Genomic DNA, 16466 nt, shown 5'->3' on the forward strand with positions numbered 1-16466 from the left:
AACTAGAAGCGAGAAAAGAGCCAAGGATCTCCCCACCCTGGGCCTTGCCCAGGTGGCTAGCTATTGAAGCTGTTAGGTGGCTGCAATGGGCCAGCCCTAGAGACATAGGGGCGTGTAGAATAGTAGAATAAACACGCCTCTTGGGAAACACTTTTCTGGCTTTCTAAGGATGCTTCTAACAAAATACTGTCAGTGTCTTACACCAAAAAAAAAAAAAAAAAAAAAAAAGATGGACAAGCATGGTCCTCTGCAAAGCCCATAGAGAAAGCATGTGAAGTCCCCAAAGCCTCCTAGGTGGTCCATCCTCCAATTCTCAGCTGCTAGCCAAGGATATTTCCACAGCCCTTCAGAGAAGTCAGACTTCACACTGAAAGGATTGATGTCCTAACATCCCTAACTGAAATAAAGTGTCTCCATACCCTAGGGCCAGTCAGCAAAGAAATCAAGTGGGGTGATCAGGCAGGAACCTGTCTGGCCAGTCATACGAGCAGAGCCAACCTGCTGGAATGAATTGCTGAGCAGCAGCTCAGACTAGGTTAACATCTGAAGCAAAGCAGTACAGTGTAGTTACCAGAGGGGAGGGGGTGGGGCGAGGATGAAGAGGGTAAAGGAGAACAAACATATAGTGATGGAAGGAGACTAGACTTGGGGTGGTGAGCACATAACACAATATACAAATGATGTATTATAGAACTGTACACTTGAAATGGATATATTAATGAATGTCACCCCAATAGATGTAAAAAAAAACAACAACAAAAAACAGTAGAGCTGACACAAATGGTGGCTCTGAAGCTACTGTCAGAAAGACTGTTTTCTAAGGTTGTCTGATCCTAACAGGGCAGAAGAATGTGTTCCTTACTGGCTCAAGACGCTGCCATGGCATCCTGGGGCCAGAAGGTAGCGTGGCAGCGGGCAAGTCAACAGAGCACCTAGAGAAGCCCATGGAGGTCAGACAGGAACCAGAGGAGAGGATGGCCAGTGAAAAACCCACGTGGGGATGGTAGAAGAGGTGCCCCTCTATGGTCAGAGCACATATGACAGACCAGAAGAAAAGGTACCTGAGACCTTAAGGAGGGAGGGAGGGTCACCAAAGGGTTTGAGAAGAGGGCCCAGTTACTCCAGAGTGGCTGAAATGCAGAACACAAAGTATGACAAAATGATTTTCTTTCTGTAAGAACACAGACAGTCTATTCCTATTGTTAGACACTTCACTGGTGAGGGTGAAGCTGGATACCAAATGGGGCAGGAGATGGCAGAACTGGGATACAAGCCCGGTCTCTCCAGCAGCAAAGCTCAAGCTCTCCCTATTCTGGGATCCTGGGATCTTCTAGATAGAAGACAAGTCTTAGAAACAGTAAAACTAAGAAATATATAAAGTGGTTGTTTTCTGCTTGCTGTTGTCCCACAAGCACCCACAGAGAGTTCCAAGTGCTCCCGCAAAATATAGAATTAAGCCCTGGCCAGATGGCTCAGTTGGTTGGAGCGTCATCCAGAAGTGTAGAGGTTGCTGTTTGATTCCAGGTCAGGGCACATACAGGAACAAATAGATGTTTCTATCTCTTTCTCTCTCTCTCTCCCCCTTCTTCTCTCTAAAATAAACATTTTTTAAAAATTAAAAAGACTATAGAGTTGAGATAAAAGTACTGGAAGATAGATCACCTACTTGTGAAATATGTGACTAGAGGATGGGTCATACAGAGGTTACAGAGGCCACTCAGAGATCGAGAACCTCAGTGTAGACAGAGGTGGAGAGTAGATCACACATTGGCCTCTGACATCATTCAGCCACAGCACGTATGTCCTCAGGTCAAAAGTCAATACATAAACAATGTGTTCTTCTCCCAGAAACCTTTCTTCTTGCCTGAGATTGTCTAACAAGTCAAACATCACTTGCTTCGGTGTCCATGCTAATCCATATTGACTCTGATTGTATCCAGTGACATTTATCCATGCACTCTCTTCAGTCTATTTTTAGCTTGAGGCTGTCCCTTCCGTACATCCATACCAGTATTTCAAAACATGTCAGTCAGGCATTTAAACGGGTACTTCTCTGATGCATCATGGGTTGAGGACAAGGGGATTTTCAGGATTCAAATGTGGTTTGGGGAATGGGTCTAGTGAAAAGGGCAGGCAAAGGAAAGGGATGATTTTGAAAAGTATATGTTTAGTTAATAATGAAGAGACACAAGGAAAAGTTTTCTTTAAAAATAAAGGGGAAGGGAGGAAGGAAACTAACCTAGAAAAAGAACTGAAGATTTGAATAAGATCTGAATTTCAAGGTTAGTAGGTTCCTAGAAGCCGTCTGGTAAAGTCTCTTCTTTATACATCAGTGAGGAAACCCAAGATCACTGACAGAACTCAGCTTGCCCAAAGTCATATAGCTTTTGTCAAGGCTGCAATCCAACTCAGCTGTGCTCTCCACTAAGCCATGCAGAAGATAACACAAAATAAAGAGGAAAGCATAAAGCAACGGATGGGCGGTCCTCTATCTACCCTGACTATCTTGGTCAATAGTCTGTGATACTGACTTTTGAGTAAGTGACCTAACCCAGGCTGGAACAGAAAGAAGTCTTAGACCTTAGTATGTCTAAGATGACTTCTTCAGAAAGGACCCAACAGGACTGTGTCAAAGGTAATCCCTTAGGTCTTTGGGAATGAGAACCAATCTTTGGACACAATTATAGAGGTGGAAAAAGAAGGTAGAGATGAAATACTATCAACAGTATTAACTGCAGTATTTATTTTGGTTATAGCCTACAAATCCCTGCAGGCAAGATATGAGGTGAAGTTCATGACGCCCACATTCAGTACCAACATTTCAAAAAGGGTCCCTTCCACCTAGTTGGCTGCAAAAGAAACAGATCATCACCCTTGAAAAGCTCTTAGACTAACTGAAGACTAACTACAACTAACTGAGGTGGTGGACAGAATGCTCAATTTGGTAACCCAGATCATTGGCTCAAAAGGACCTCATAAGAATTTTCAAAATAATCTGGAGATGTTTTCTCTGAACCTATGTACCCTGATTGATTAATATCACCTCATTAAAATAAAAAAACACCTAAAAATAAAAGAATTTTTTTATATCACTTATTCATTCAATAAATATTTATTAAACATTTTCTGCCAAGCATCATTCTAGGTTCTAGAGATACAGCAGTGAATAAAACAGACAAAAAATTCCACCCATGTGGGATTTTACAATTCAATTTCAAGGTTTCTTAAGCAATTATATTGCTACTTTTTTTTATTCAGTGAGAACAGGGGAGGCAAAGACAGACTCCCACATGCACCTCAACCGGAATTCACCCAGCAAACCCACTAAGGGGCAATGCTCTGCCCATCTGGGGCGTTGCTCCATTGCTCAGGAACCGAGCTCTCCTTAGCACCTGAGGTGGAGGCCATGGAGCCATCCTCAGTGCCCGAGGCCAACTCGCTCCTATGGAGCCATGGCTGCAGGAGGGGAACAGAGAGAGAGAGAGAGAGAGAGAGAGAGAGAGAGAGAGAAGTGAGAGGGAGAGGAGTGGAGAAGCAGATGGGCGCTTCTCCTGTGTGCCTTGACCAGGAATCAAACCTGGGACATCCACATGCCAGGCCAATACTCTACCACTGAGCAACCAGCCAGGGCCTCTTTTTTAGGAACTCTAAGCCAAAGGAGCCACCACTGTGCTGATGCTGATGCTTGCCTGGCCAAGAATAAGACCCCTTGCCCATTGCCCCTTTTCTTACCTCCAGGAGTACAAATATTATTGAATTAGCTCACCTCCATCAGGGGCCCTTTCTGAAATACTTGCTTAGAGGCTAAAACTATCTCATTATTATTTTTAAACCCTCCACTTCTTGCTCTTCAAAAAGGTACAAATACTGGAATACAAAGATATGTAAAAAATGTGAAATATGGATACTGTCATAAAGTGACACAGAGGCTCAAGAAAATGAGAACAATAACTAACCCTCATTATTAGATTAAACCATGAAAATAAAGAAGAGGGCACTTCTTTTTAAACATCTTAACTAATCTTTCAGATGAGCCCCAAAATTTACAAGAGGATGGAACACTGTACTCTAAACTGGGATGGACAAGATAATTCTCTGGCTGTAAGAAAAATATTTATATGTTTAATCTAAAAAATGATAAAATTATATAAATTGCACTTTACTAATAGTACAATAATAACTGTACATTATTTGTACTGAATATATAACAAGTATAGTGAATATTGACATTTTTCTGATGGCACAAAAATTTGGAGACCATTGCTTCAGACATAAGCCTCATGTTTACAAAAGCTAGACAAGAACAGCTGAATAATGGAGAGAAGGCAGGCTTTGGAAGGAGACAGATGGAAACTTAAGTGCTAGGTTCCCAGAGTTTTGGTTCTCGCCTATATGAACCGAGAATAATGTTATTTATTGCTTAGGCTCATTTAGAGAAATGAATAAGAAATACAGAGCCCCCAGCACAGTGCCTAGCATGTACACATGTGCTCATGAATGCTAATAAGTGAATGCTGCCCTGTAAGCCTACCAGAGCCGTGAAATCTATGAGCACCCAATCAATCCCTGAGAGCAGTGAGAAGAGGAGCATTTGTTCTCCTCCCTTTGACGGAAGAAGGGGTACTGTGTAAGGTTTTTATCTTCATAAGAGCCAAGAGAGGAAGGAGTCAACATCTCTGGGTCCCGAGAGAGATCAGGTACTCATGGCCCCAGGCTTGTGTAAGGCATCTCGACCACATGATTCTGTCCAATGCAGCTGCTGCTGCTGCTGCTGCCCAGAAAGGAGCGGGTGCTTTTCAAATTGTTTTTGCAAAATAAACCCAGAGTTAACTTCTCTCCAACTTGGTGAGTGTCCTTCTCCCCTCCTTTGTCTCCCATGAGCCCTGGGAAGCACACACTAGGATTCCCCATCAGGACCTCCGTCAGGATCTGTCCTACATACGCATCAGCACTTCAGACATAGTACCTGATTGAGGCAGAAAGGACTCCCTTGCGTTTCAAGTCCAAAGAAGGGTCCCTGAAATCAACCTCAAAGATTTCCAATGTGCCATTTGTGCTAAAGGAGGCATCTAGCTGCTGGGCAGATGTTCCTAGGCACAAAAAAAGTTAGGAAGAGGCAGCATATGAGCAACAAAACATGCATGGAGTTGAGGTATAAATGGTTAGGGAGTGGAGAGAAGGAGAAAAAGGAAAAGACTGAGTGTACCCTTTTTCAAATGGCAAAGCATGAGGTGCCCAGCCTTGAGCCATGGTCCAAGGCTGCCCCCAGGTACCCAAACACTTAACATTCCCTTGCTTATGCAGACAGCCAACCCCCTGACTCGAAAGCTTTCTCTGATGCTCAAGAAAGAATAGTGCATACTAAGTTTCTCTTTGACCTATGTACTTCCCATGGCTCCTAGCCCACAGTATCACCATACCTGTGGCCAGATACACTGGGTACTGGCTGGCTGGACTCCACACTTGGACAGCTGGCCTCTCAAGTTCCTTCAGCTTCATGGTCTGACCTGTAGGTGGCAGAAAACTGACATGGCTCTCAGCTCAACGAAAACAGAAACCAGCAAGCTTAAGGGCCAGATCCAGGGAGCACCTGTATACACGAGATCTTGTTTCTCTCTGTCATGGGATGGGATATCTCAGGGCAACATAGGATGACAAACACATGGCCATTTGCATATCTGTAAGGACAGTCCAATTACCCAATTACTGAAATCTAATGCTTTAAATCCAAAAAAATAACCAACCACACTGGTTGCCACAGGCCCCATGGTGGTGATAACCATCAAACCAGATAATCTCTCAGTGATTTTATTAAATTCCCTTTGCTTTAAATATAATTCAAATGCTGATGACTCTCAATTTTTTTTTTTTTTTTTTTTTGTATTTTTCTGAAGCTGGAAACGGGAAGAGACAGTCAGACAGACTCCCGCATGCGTCCGACCGGGATCCACCCGGCACGCCCACCAGAGGGCGACGCTCTGTCCCTCCGGGGCGTCGCTCTGTCGCGACCAGAGCCACTCTAGCGCCTGGGGCAGAGGCCAAGGAGCCATCCCCAGCGCCCGGGCCATCTTTGCTCCAATGGAGCCTCGCTGCGGGAGGGGAAGAGAGAGACAGAGAGGAAGGAGAGGGGGAGGGGTGGAGAAGCAGATGGGCGCTTCTCCTGTGTGCCCTGGCCGGGAATCGAACCCAGGACTTCCGCACGCCAGGCTGACGCTCTATCACTGAGCCAACCGGCCAGGGCAATGACTCTCAAATTTATATCACCAATACTAATCCCCCCTCTGAGCTCTAAGTTTTTATATACAACTGATAAACAAATATTTCCACATGGATATAGCAGGTATCTAAGTTTGTCTAAAATGGAATTCTCTCGGCCTGACCTGTGGTGGTGCAGTGGATAAAGCGTAGACCTGGAACGCTGAGGTCGCCGGTTCAAAACCCTGGGCTTGCCTGGTCAAGGCACATATGGGAGTTGATGCTTCCAGCTCCACCCCCCTTCTCTCTCTCTGTCTCTCTCTCTCTCTCCTCTCTAAAAATGTATAAAGAAAAAATAAAAAAAAATAAAATGGAATTCTCTATCCCACATCTTCTCCCCCAAAGTCTCTTCTCCAGTATTCATCTCTGTAAGTGGCTCCACTCTCCACCCAATTGCTCAACCCAGAAACCTGAATATCACCCTTGATTTCCTCGCTTTTCCTTCATTCCCTTCTAACCCATCATTAAGTCTTCCAGATTTTACCTCCCAAAATGTATCTTAATCTGTCGTCTTTCCTCCATCTCCACCACCACCCCTCTATTTAAAGATGCCATCATCTCTCACCTGGATCACTTAAATAATCTTCCAATTTGACATCTCCTCGCTACTCATTCCATCACACAATTCATTTGCTACACAGCAGGAGTGAACTTTTAAAACCAAAACAGAATTTTCGCATTCCATGCTTAAAATCTTTCAATGGCTTCTAGCACATTCAGAATAAAATTCAAACCCCTCATTATGGCCCTGCTCAAAGGCTCCAGCCCACCACTTCCACTTCATCTCTGCTACTTCCCCACTTATTCATTGTGTTCCAGCTGCACTCGCTTTTGTGCATTTCCTGGCTTTTTTCCACCTCACAGCTTCTGCAAATGCTCTTCCTTATGTTTTGAATGTTCTTCCCTTCATCCTTTGCATGTCTGGCTCCTCATCACATCTTTCTGGGTTCAGCTTCTCATCTCCTTAAAGAGCTACCCAATCAAAAAGAGCCTCAATTTTTTTTTCTTAGCAATTTATAATATTTAATTATTTACATTTACATTGGTGGTCTTATCCACAAAGTAAACTCCATGAGAGTTAGCACTGCGCCTGCTTTGCTCATGTTATAACCAGAACGTCTGACACATAGTAAGCACCGGAACGAAAACATCCATTTTAACTCTGTGGCTTCCAATTCAGTTTTAACGCATATTCATGGTACCATTCCAATGAGCTCACAAAGCGGCAGAAACGTAAAAAATAAAAGTAAAAAGTAACAATGGGACCCACTGCAACCTGCTTTAATTAAGCAAACCACGGTCCGGTTATTCTCAACTTAGAAAACAGAAAGTAGTATCACTTAATCTCTAATGTACTTTACAGCTTGAAGAAAGTTTAAGACCAACTATTTAGCCAAGATTTCCAGAAGGCCTCTGAACACTTGAGGCTACATCAGAAATCTTCTGACACGTTCACTATACAGTTACCAGTGCCACCTGCTGGTCAAAACCATTTTCACGTTTCTGGGAAAAGATCCCTTAACAAAAGTAGGAGTTACTATTAGAACTGTACACTTGACATGCTAACCTTTTTAATTCTCACTATGGTTCTACACGGCAAGTACGTACTATTATCCCAACTTTACAAAGAAGAAAACTGGGTAGGTCAAGGTGTGAACCCTTATGAGTCTTCAGGGCCCATTGCTTTTAAGTCTAAACTAAACTAAACTCCTTGAAGAGTTTAAATCCTAACAGTTTAGAAATTGGGACAATGGACTTTTAATCTATTTGTTCAGAGACAGCTGTTCACAAAACAAAAGGCCCCCGCTGGCTGAGGGACGGGGCGTTGACGGTGGGAGGGCTATGACCCTTCAACCAAGAGCTGAACAGACTTTTGCAGAGATGGAGGGCGCCGCATACCCTGGGCAGCCCAGGCCCAGTGGGGGGCGGTCAACTGAGTTTCTCTCCGCCTGCCCCGCAGCGCGGTGCGCAGAGACTCGGGGCGGGCCCCAGGGCCTGGCCAGGTCAGGGCCCAGGACAGAAAGCAAGGCGCGAGGGCATCGCCAAAGGCGGCCCGGGGGCGGCAGGTGGAGCGCACCGGGCCCGATGCGAGCAAGGGCGCAGCGCGGGAGGCGCACGGCCGGGGCCGGGGCGGCCCGGGGTCTCCGCAGAGCGCGCGGTCCCCCCGAGGCAGGAGCGGCGGTCCCAGTCCCCAGCTCAGTCTCTGCTCTCTTGGGTTCCAGACTGCGAGGAAAACCAACCTGCCGGCAGAGCCCAGGTCAAGGGTCAGCCGCGGCGACCCAGGGCCGCTCTTCTGGGCGCTATGGACGGCGGCTGTAGAGGACCAAAAGTAGTCCTGGCCCGCAGGGCCTCGCTGCCCACACGCGCCGCGAAGCTGGGAGCGGAGAACCGGGCCCGGCCGACCCACGAAGATATATGGAAGAGGACTATAGCTTTTAATGTGCCTCTCTCACCTGGCCTATGATTGCACAGTTCTGCCGCAGAAGGTCAGATTCTGCTGCCAGTAAATTCTGGTTTATCAATTTGAGCTAGGCTATGGAACCAGCCTCTGAAAAGGGAAAATATCAATTCATTATCTACTTATTGAAGCGGAGAACAACTGGCCCTAGCTCCAGGAGCTCTCACTAGAACCCTAATTGAAAAGGTAAAAACTCAGCAATCGGAGGCCATAAATAACTGTGGCACATTGCAGCCCAGAAACTACTGGCGCCCAAAACTATTGGTTTAACTAATTAAGGGCTATAGGTGTGCGGAGGGCAAGGTATTGTAGACCAGAGAGGAGCTTCCTGGAAGGTCTCAAAAACATGAGACAGGTGTTATACCTTGGAGCTGCAAGACAGGCAATGCCTCAGCAAGGAAGAAGGGGCCCAACGGGCTAATCGCTGACCTTTCCTGTATCTTGAATAAAAGAGGCTACAGACTGTGAAATACTGACTTAACTCAGATAATCAAGAGTTATTGAAAATCATGGGTAGGGATGCAATAAGATATAAATTGTATTTTGAGACTAGTAATATGGATCCACCCAGGGAGAGAAGAGAGGGCTGGAGGCAGGAACTCAATTAAGAGATTAGAACAACCTAGGTACCAGGTGATGAGAACCTGGATTAAGAGTGACAATGTTTGTAAAGGAAAATTGGACAGGCTTTTGTGACTGATAAAGGAGTTGGAGGTGAAAAGATCATATGTATTTAATTATGGCATTTCCAAATAAAATATCCTGTAGGCAGCTGAAGATCTGAGACCTAAAACATCTATTTAATGCATCAAGTCCACTGTACTCCTGCCTGATATCCTCCAAAGATGGTGAGTTATGACAGCCCCAAGTAATTGTGACACAACTCTAGATTTCCTTTCATGTCAGGACAGAAGACAATTTAGGGCATGGTTTGTGCCTGCCCACTCTATGTACTAAGCACTCACTAAATATTTAATTTCTTAGCACAACCGTGGATGAGATCTGAGGAAAAGTAAGCAGGTTGACAACTGAACATCAGGAAATACTTCACATTAGGGAATGATGAGGTACATTAGAGAGAATGAAGAGAGCACCAGGGAGAGCTTTCTAAATGAAATAAATCTGAACCAAAGGCATAAGGTCAGTTTCAAGCAAGACATGATTTGGTTTTCTTAGGTGCTTTCTTCTCTCAATTCACACATATTATAAATTCTTTTCACCTTGTTTTTTTAACTGCCAGTCCAGGTAACTTGAAGGCAATTATTTTGTCTTGTTCAACTTTATATCCCCAGGGCCTATCAGTGTCTGAGGCACACAGATGTTTGCTAAATGGTTACCAAATGCTCTAAAGGACAGAGAATGAAGACACAAAAAGACATTGGAGGTTTTGAGAGGCATTTTGGTATATGTACCCACTCCCTGATCTCATAAGTCTTTCACTGCCTAGACAACTACTAAAGGATACCTTATCTGACTTGAATGAACTTGCTTGCTTCCACAGGTCTGTTGAATGTATGCTTTTTTAGGGGTCAGGTTTTCAGGCAATATAATTGTAATCTAAAAAAATGTCCCCAAAGGGAAGAAGAGAAGTTGGTCCACTTACCAGATGCATTCAGATAAGACTCTCAAAAACATGGTTTTCCTCTAAGGCTATATAACAGGGGTCGGGAACCTTTTTGGCTGAGACAGCCATGAATGCCACATATTTTAAAATGTAAATCCGTGAGAGCCATACAACGACCCGTGTACGTTAAGTATTATCCAATAAAAATTTGGTGTTGTCCTGGAGGACAGCTGTGATTGGCTCCAGCCACCCACAACCATGAACATGAGTGGTAGGAAATGAATGGATTGTAATACATGAAAATGTTTTATATTTTTAATGTTACTATTTTTTTTTATTAAAGATTTGTCTGCAAGCCAGATGCAGCCATCAAAAGAGCCACATCTGGCTCGCGAGCCATAGATTCCCAACCCCTGCTATATAAGAACTTGGATGAATCATTAAGGCAACAAATGCCGTAAAGGATCAGTAATAACTCACTAAACTGTACTCTAATACATAAATATAAGTAATGTTAGCTTTTAAGAAGCTAGGATTCAGAAGTTGCTTTGGAATAAGAAATACCTATTTATATCATATAAGACAAGTAAAATCAGAGGCAGTCACAGCCCTTGACCAGTCCAAAACCATCTATTTATCCTATACTATACTTATAACATGTTAAACTATAATTTTTTTTATTAGTTAACTATTATTAAAGTTTTTTTATGGGAAATAATTCTTGTTCCAACTTAGGAAGTCAGGACCATATCTTCCTTCTTCCTCAACCCTGTAAATGAGGAAAGGAGCTACCCTTACACCTGGTGTACAAATGGATCCTCAACTATGATACTTTCACAGTCCTGGCGACGGTAACATATGACATAAGTTTTGCTTAACTCCCCCCCACCCTCCCATCCTTCCAATCTCGGGGTGGGGGGAAGGATGAGGTTCCTCATGGCAGAGGCTATTCCTGGGAAAATGAGGCACAGATACCACAGCACTAAGTTTTATTAGGGATTTCTTTAAGGTTAAGTCTCTAGGAATGAGGGAGTCAGTTAGGGGGCACAGAGCCCACGAAGCCTCAGATTTCATAGTGAACCACAGGCTCAGGTTCTTTGGACGGATCACCGCCTCGTTCCAGGTAGAGATCATTATAAGGATACTGCTTTGGCCCCTAAGGAAAAAAACACAAGTCAGCAAGAACAACATGCATCCAGCCAATACCTGAGTTTAATAGTCACGCACAGTAAATGGGTACACGGTAGCCTCTGGTCAGACCCAGCTGGGCTAGAATGGCAGGAAGAGCACTCCTCTTCCCTGCTCAGCCCAAGGCAGAGGGAAAGCCTAGATTGTAAGAGAAGTGGTGCCTATACTGTGTGTGTGCGCGCGTGCGTGAGAGAGAGAGAGAGAGAGAGAATGAGGAGAGCACCAGGGAGAGCTTTCTAAATGAGACGATGCATCCATCCATCCCACTCTCTCTCGGGGTCGAGACAGACTCAATCTCCTTTAAGTCACTCAGCCTCTAATGGTTCCACCACTAAAGTGGCCTAGCAAATGAGGCGTGCAGGAGCAGCAGTGGGGGAAAGCACAGAGGAGACACGGCTGGGACGTGCTTTAGGGGCTGCTGGCTTTACCAACAAACAGCTGTCAGAGAACACAGCTCAAGGGGAGGAGAAAAGGGTGATGTGCTTACAGAACTGAAAAATGGAAGAGGCACACTGTGTTTCTTGCTCTCCTGAAGTGAAGTTAGTGCTCACACCAGCCCTACGTGCACTCTCCAGCCTGGGGTCCCTGGGGCTTGGTAGGAAGGCTCATGTCAGTGCACACAGACATACCAGCTACCATCAGGACATTGATTATCTCTGCAGAGGTAGCAACTGAGCAGCCAACTGCAAACACAGCAGCTTCCTGCCTTCAGTTCCTTTCCTTAGAATCTATCCTGTAGACTACTCCCAGATTCATCTCCCTAAAATCCTAGCTTTCATTATGTCACTCTTCTGTTTAAAAACCCAACATGGCTCCCAGCTGCCTAGAGGCAGACCAACTTATTGCTGTATCCCCAACCCCTAGCAAGGCCTGTATTTGGTACACAGCAGGGGCTTCATAAATATTTCTTGGATTAATGTGTTACTGCACCATCAAGTCCAAGGCCCTTAGCAATGCAGGAAAAGGTGTCCAAACCTAACTGATCAGCTCACCTCACAATAATTTTTAATACAGAAATTTCTTCATCTGGTTCCCCAGGACATCAGAATTACCTGGGAACTGTTAAATACTGATTTTAGAATCCCACTGTGGAGCTCCTGAATGAGGCTCTCCAGGAAGTCAAGCCCAGGAATCTGAATTTTTAGCAGCTCTTCAGGTTGAACCAGTGTAGCTAGCTAGTTATCTAGGAAATATTTCATCCAACTAACTCACTCTCCTTTTCCTTCCTTCATTCTCTTTTCTCTTGCCCCAAATGTTATCCAACTTCTCCCCAACATCCAAAGTGTGTGTGTGTGTGTGTGTGTGTGTGTGTGTGTGTGTGTATATATATATATATATATTTGGCATCTACTTTAACCCTTCTCCTTAACAGCACCTCATGGCGTCCCTTAGCACTGTGATGGCGAACCTTTTCATAAAAACCGCCCACTTTTGCAATGCTGGTCAACCTGGTCCCTCCCACCCACTAGTGGGCAGGAAGGACTAGGTCAGGGGTCGGGATCCTTTTTGGCTGAGACAGCCATGAACACCACATATTTTAAAATGTAATTCTGTAAGAGCCATACAACGACCTGTGTAAGTTAAGCACTATCCAACAAAAATTGGGTGTTGTCCCAGAGGACAGCTGTGATTGGCTCCAGCCACCCACAACCATGAACATGAGCGGTAGGAAATGAATGGATTGTAATACATGAGAATGTTTTATATTTTTAACGTTATTATTTTTTTTATTAAAGATTTGTCTGCGAGCCAGATGCAGCCATCAAAAGAGCCACATCTGGCTCCTGAGCCATAGGTTCCCAAACCCTGGACTAGGTTGACCAGTGCTGCAAAAGTGGGCAGTTTTTATACAAAGGTTCGCCATCACGGCCTTAGCACAAACATTCATTACACACAAAAACTATGCCAAATTCCTATATATTTGTTCAAATGTTGCTCATGTCATTTATCTAAATCTTCTTATTCAACTTTCTTAAAGCTAGACTATTTTTTTCTCTTTTACATTCTCCAAAATATAACTCTCTATGCATATAGTAAACACTTAATTGCTTCCAGTACCCCACAGGAGGTACCCTTCACACCTCTAAAAAGCAAGGCTTCATCTCCATATTCCATGACTGCATCTTAAAAGATCACATGATGAAATATAATTGGTAAGTCCCCAAATGGCAACTCTAGAGACTAGATGGCTTCCAAGTTCTCATTCTTCACAGAGTCCTAAACTGTTTCTTCTCACACAGACTGATCTAACATGTAGGCATGGAGCAGTGCTCTGGTACTTGTGCCAGGCCAATGTATCAGGCCCTCTATAGGCCTTACTGGGAAGCCAAGCTTGGTATTGGGTGGATCCCTACTCCAGAGACTTCACTCCTTCAGGAAAGAGGACTTAGTAAACGTGCCTAAGGGAGCACTTCTCAGATACTCACCACGGGCTGGTAGGAGGGATAAGTCTCCCCTACCCAAAACATGAACACCATGAAGGCCACGAAGCCGAAGAGGTGCTTACACATGACAGTCCAAGAAACAGGCGTGGGGGATGTGTCCACACGGTTCCTGATATACATATCTAGGTCCCAGTGAATCTAAGGCAGAAAGGCAGATAACTGTCACATATTGCACTTCTTGCAAAGGGCACGCAGTCCAGAGTGATCAGAGCCTGATACAGGGCTTGACGCAGGCATTCTACTGCCCTGGGCAATATTCTGAGCCAGGTTTGAGATATTCTGGCCCACAGGACTAGATGATGGTTTATGGCTAGGGTCTACTGACCACAGACAGCCCAATCATGGAAGTTCACAACTTTCACAACACAGAGTTTGTTAATTCCCAGAAGTTCCATTCCACATGCCACACATGGAACCTTAGATCTCAAATCAATGGATTTTGCTTCCCTGAGCAGAAAGCTTTAGCATTACTCGGACAGAGAAGTGCTATTTGAGCTAAAGAAAGAATCCCTGGGAATACATTAGGGAGAAGGAAGAAAGGTTAAATGGATTATGGCTCTCTCACCGGTTCACCAAAGTTTAATCTCAGGTCTGGGTGGTCCCAGTCATACCATGGATCCCTCTCATGCTGTGAGCGGTCAGGGAGCTTTGGGTAGTCACCATACCTGAGAGACAACAAGAACTTCTGAAAAGGGCTCTGAGCAATATCTCAGAGAATTCAGAGTTTCCTCACCTCTAAGATAAAAAACTAATTGACAGAAATAACTGCCTCACATAAGGACAGAGGAACTGAGTTTCAAATCAAGATCTCAATTTCTAGACCCTAAACAAAGAACTAACAAGTCCAAATTGTAATTAAAAGTTCATGTCAAAGTCTGAAACATTATAACATCATAAGCTTTTCTTACCTTCTTTCAACAAAAAGAAAAAAGTCACATGATGTTTTAATGTTAGGCCTGGAAGGGCATTTAGTTATCAATCACTCTGATTTCCTCATTAGACAGAAAATTAAACTGAAGTTTATGGTCTGAACCCAAGGTCACCTAGCTAATTGAAATAAAAACAAAAAAGTACAGATAAGAAAATTATTCTTTTCATAGCAACTGTGTTCCTCAACCACCAGAGTGGCATATATCTCCATGTCTCAAACACCTGATGGGACTTCTTGCCAAGTTAGGTTTTTACCAACAAATCCAGGGTCAACTTATACAGGCGGCTACCAAGGCTGCTCTTGTCCACAACACAATGAAAGACATAGAAAATGATGACAACTTGATATATAATAGATCGCAGAAAGGGATTGGAAAACAATAGGACAAATAGGAGCTGCTGAAACCACAATTGAAAGAGTGATGCTAGGACAGAAAATGAGGGTGCTAGTAATCACTTCAGATAATTAACCACACAGAGATGTTAGGTGGCTATGGGGGCGAGAGGGGGAGGTATAACATCAACTGGAGTAAGAGTGCTGGCTGTTTAATCTGCTTTACAGTTGCTAGGATTTCCACAGCTCCAAGAGCAATGATATATATATATTTTTAAAAGATGGATATACACGAATATAGAGTACTCCATCTACAAATAAGGTTCTCAATGACAGGAGTCCAGCTCCAGCCTGGTCACGTGCCTAGATGACAGCACCTGAGCCCAGGAGATGCTCAATCCAAATGAAACCTTGGGCTCTGGATGGAGCCAAGGAAGGTTCTTGCTATTCAGAGGTCCTCAGGGGAGCTATTAAAACCTTGCTTCCTCATTTGAGGAAACAGTCCGAGCCAAAGAGTAAATTGAAGTCCTCTCGGTTGCAGCTGCTCACCCACCGCCTCCCACATCCCTCCACCGAGAAAAGCACCCACACCATCGACTGAGAGGTCATAGGAAGGTTCAGGGAAAAGGGTCAGAGTCGAGCCCCCTAACGCTGTCGCCTTCTCCTATCACTACCCTGGTGCGAACAGACCCTCTCTATCTCACCCCATGCCATCATCCGGGTACGGCTCGTAGTCTTCCACTCGCATATTATACTTCTTGGCGGCAGCAGCCCTTTCTTCTGGGGACCTGGGATAGGGCCCCGGGAGCATGTCCTTGGTAATGTGGGAGGCTGCAGAGCAGACGAGGGTAGGTTAGAATGCACCCCGTTCCGCCTGCCGCCCCGAGGGTTTCAAGCTGTAGTGAAAGCCCGAGACTTCCAGGGGCCAGTAAGACCCTACACTGGCTCTTCTGAATATACCAACTCCACCTCGTCCCCTCAGCCTGGACACGGCCGCCGCGGTATCCACAATACCCACTCGCCCCCCGACACACCAAACCTCAGGGATCCCCTCCCCACACTGAGGCCTCGCCCGTTGTCGCGGACCTGCCCGTGCACCCAGCGGCACCATGTTCCGGGCTGCCCTTTGCAGCATTCGGACTCCCAGGACCCCCGCCCCGGCCGCCGCCATCTTGACCTTTTGCGGGCTTTACTCTGCACATGCGCAAAGGGCTGTCACGGCGGCTGAGCCGGGCCAAACGCGACGGAGAAAGCAGGTAGCGAGGGAAGTCTTAAGGGTTCCACAAGGTGGGG

At 45.0% G+C, this 16466-nt stretch overlaps 2 protein-coding genes across 8 annotated transcripts in view; both read right to left on the minus strand.

Moving 5' to 3' along the window:
• SEC31B (SEC31 homolog B, COPII coat complex component) overlaps window positions 1–8570 on the minus strand; it is a 32738-nt gene extending 24168 nt beyond the window's left edge. The window contains exons 1-4 of one of the 7 annotated variants that reach the window (XM_066238757.1): window positions 8333–8461; window positions 6381–6529; window positions 5421–5507; window positions 4967–5090 (exon numbers count right to left, since the gene is read on the minus strand). In XM_066238757.1, coding sequence (XP_066094854.1) covers window positions 4967–5090; window positions 5421–5499 — 203 coding nt within the window. In that variant the 5' untranslated portion in view covers window positions 5500–5507; window positions 6381–6529; window positions 8333–8461. The other 6 variants (XM_066238756.1, XM_066238762.1, XM_066238758.1 and 3 more) reach the window with 6 other exon arrangements.
• A 2666-nt stretch (window positions 8571–11236) lies between these two features.
• On the minus strand, window positions 11237–16412 carry NDUFB8 (NADH:ubiquinone oxidoreductase subunit B8). Its single transcript, XM_066240077.1, has 5 exons — window positions 16260–16412; window positions 15878–16004; window positions 14475–14574; window positions 13892–14047; window positions 11237–11433 (listed from the first exon to the last, which is right to left on the minus strand). The coding sequence occupies exons 1-5, from the start codon at window positions 16342–16344 to the stop codon at window positions 11341–11343; spliced, it is 561 nt and encodes a 186-aa protein (XP_066096174.1). The 5' UTR covers window positions 16345–16412; the 3' UTR covers window positions 11237–11340.
• Window positions 16413–16466: the final 54 nt, after the last annotated feature.

This window comes from Saccopteryx bilineata, chromosome 7 (assembly GCF_036850765.1).
Source record: "Saccopteryx bilineata isolate mSacBil1 chromosome 7, mSacBil1_pri_phased_curated, whole genome shotgun sequence".
In the NCBI taxonomy this organism is placed as follows: Eukaryota; Metazoa; Chordata; class Mammalia; order Chiroptera; family Emballonuridae; genus Saccopteryx; species Saccopteryx bilineata.

Coding starts and splice junctions, on each gene's coding strand:
- NDUFB8 (XM_066240077.1), bottom strand. CDS start 16,344: ATGGCGGCGGCCGGGGCGGGGGTCCTGGGAGTCCGAATGCTGCAAAGG. Junction 14,048..14,474: donor GATTAAACTTTGGTGAACCG/GTGAGAGAGCCA, acceptor TTTCTGCCTTAG/ATTCACTGGGACCTAGATAT. Junction 11,434..13,891: donor ATCCCTCCTACCAGCCCGTG/GTGAGTATCTGA, acceptor TTTTTTCCTTAG/GGGCCAAAGCAGTATCCTTA.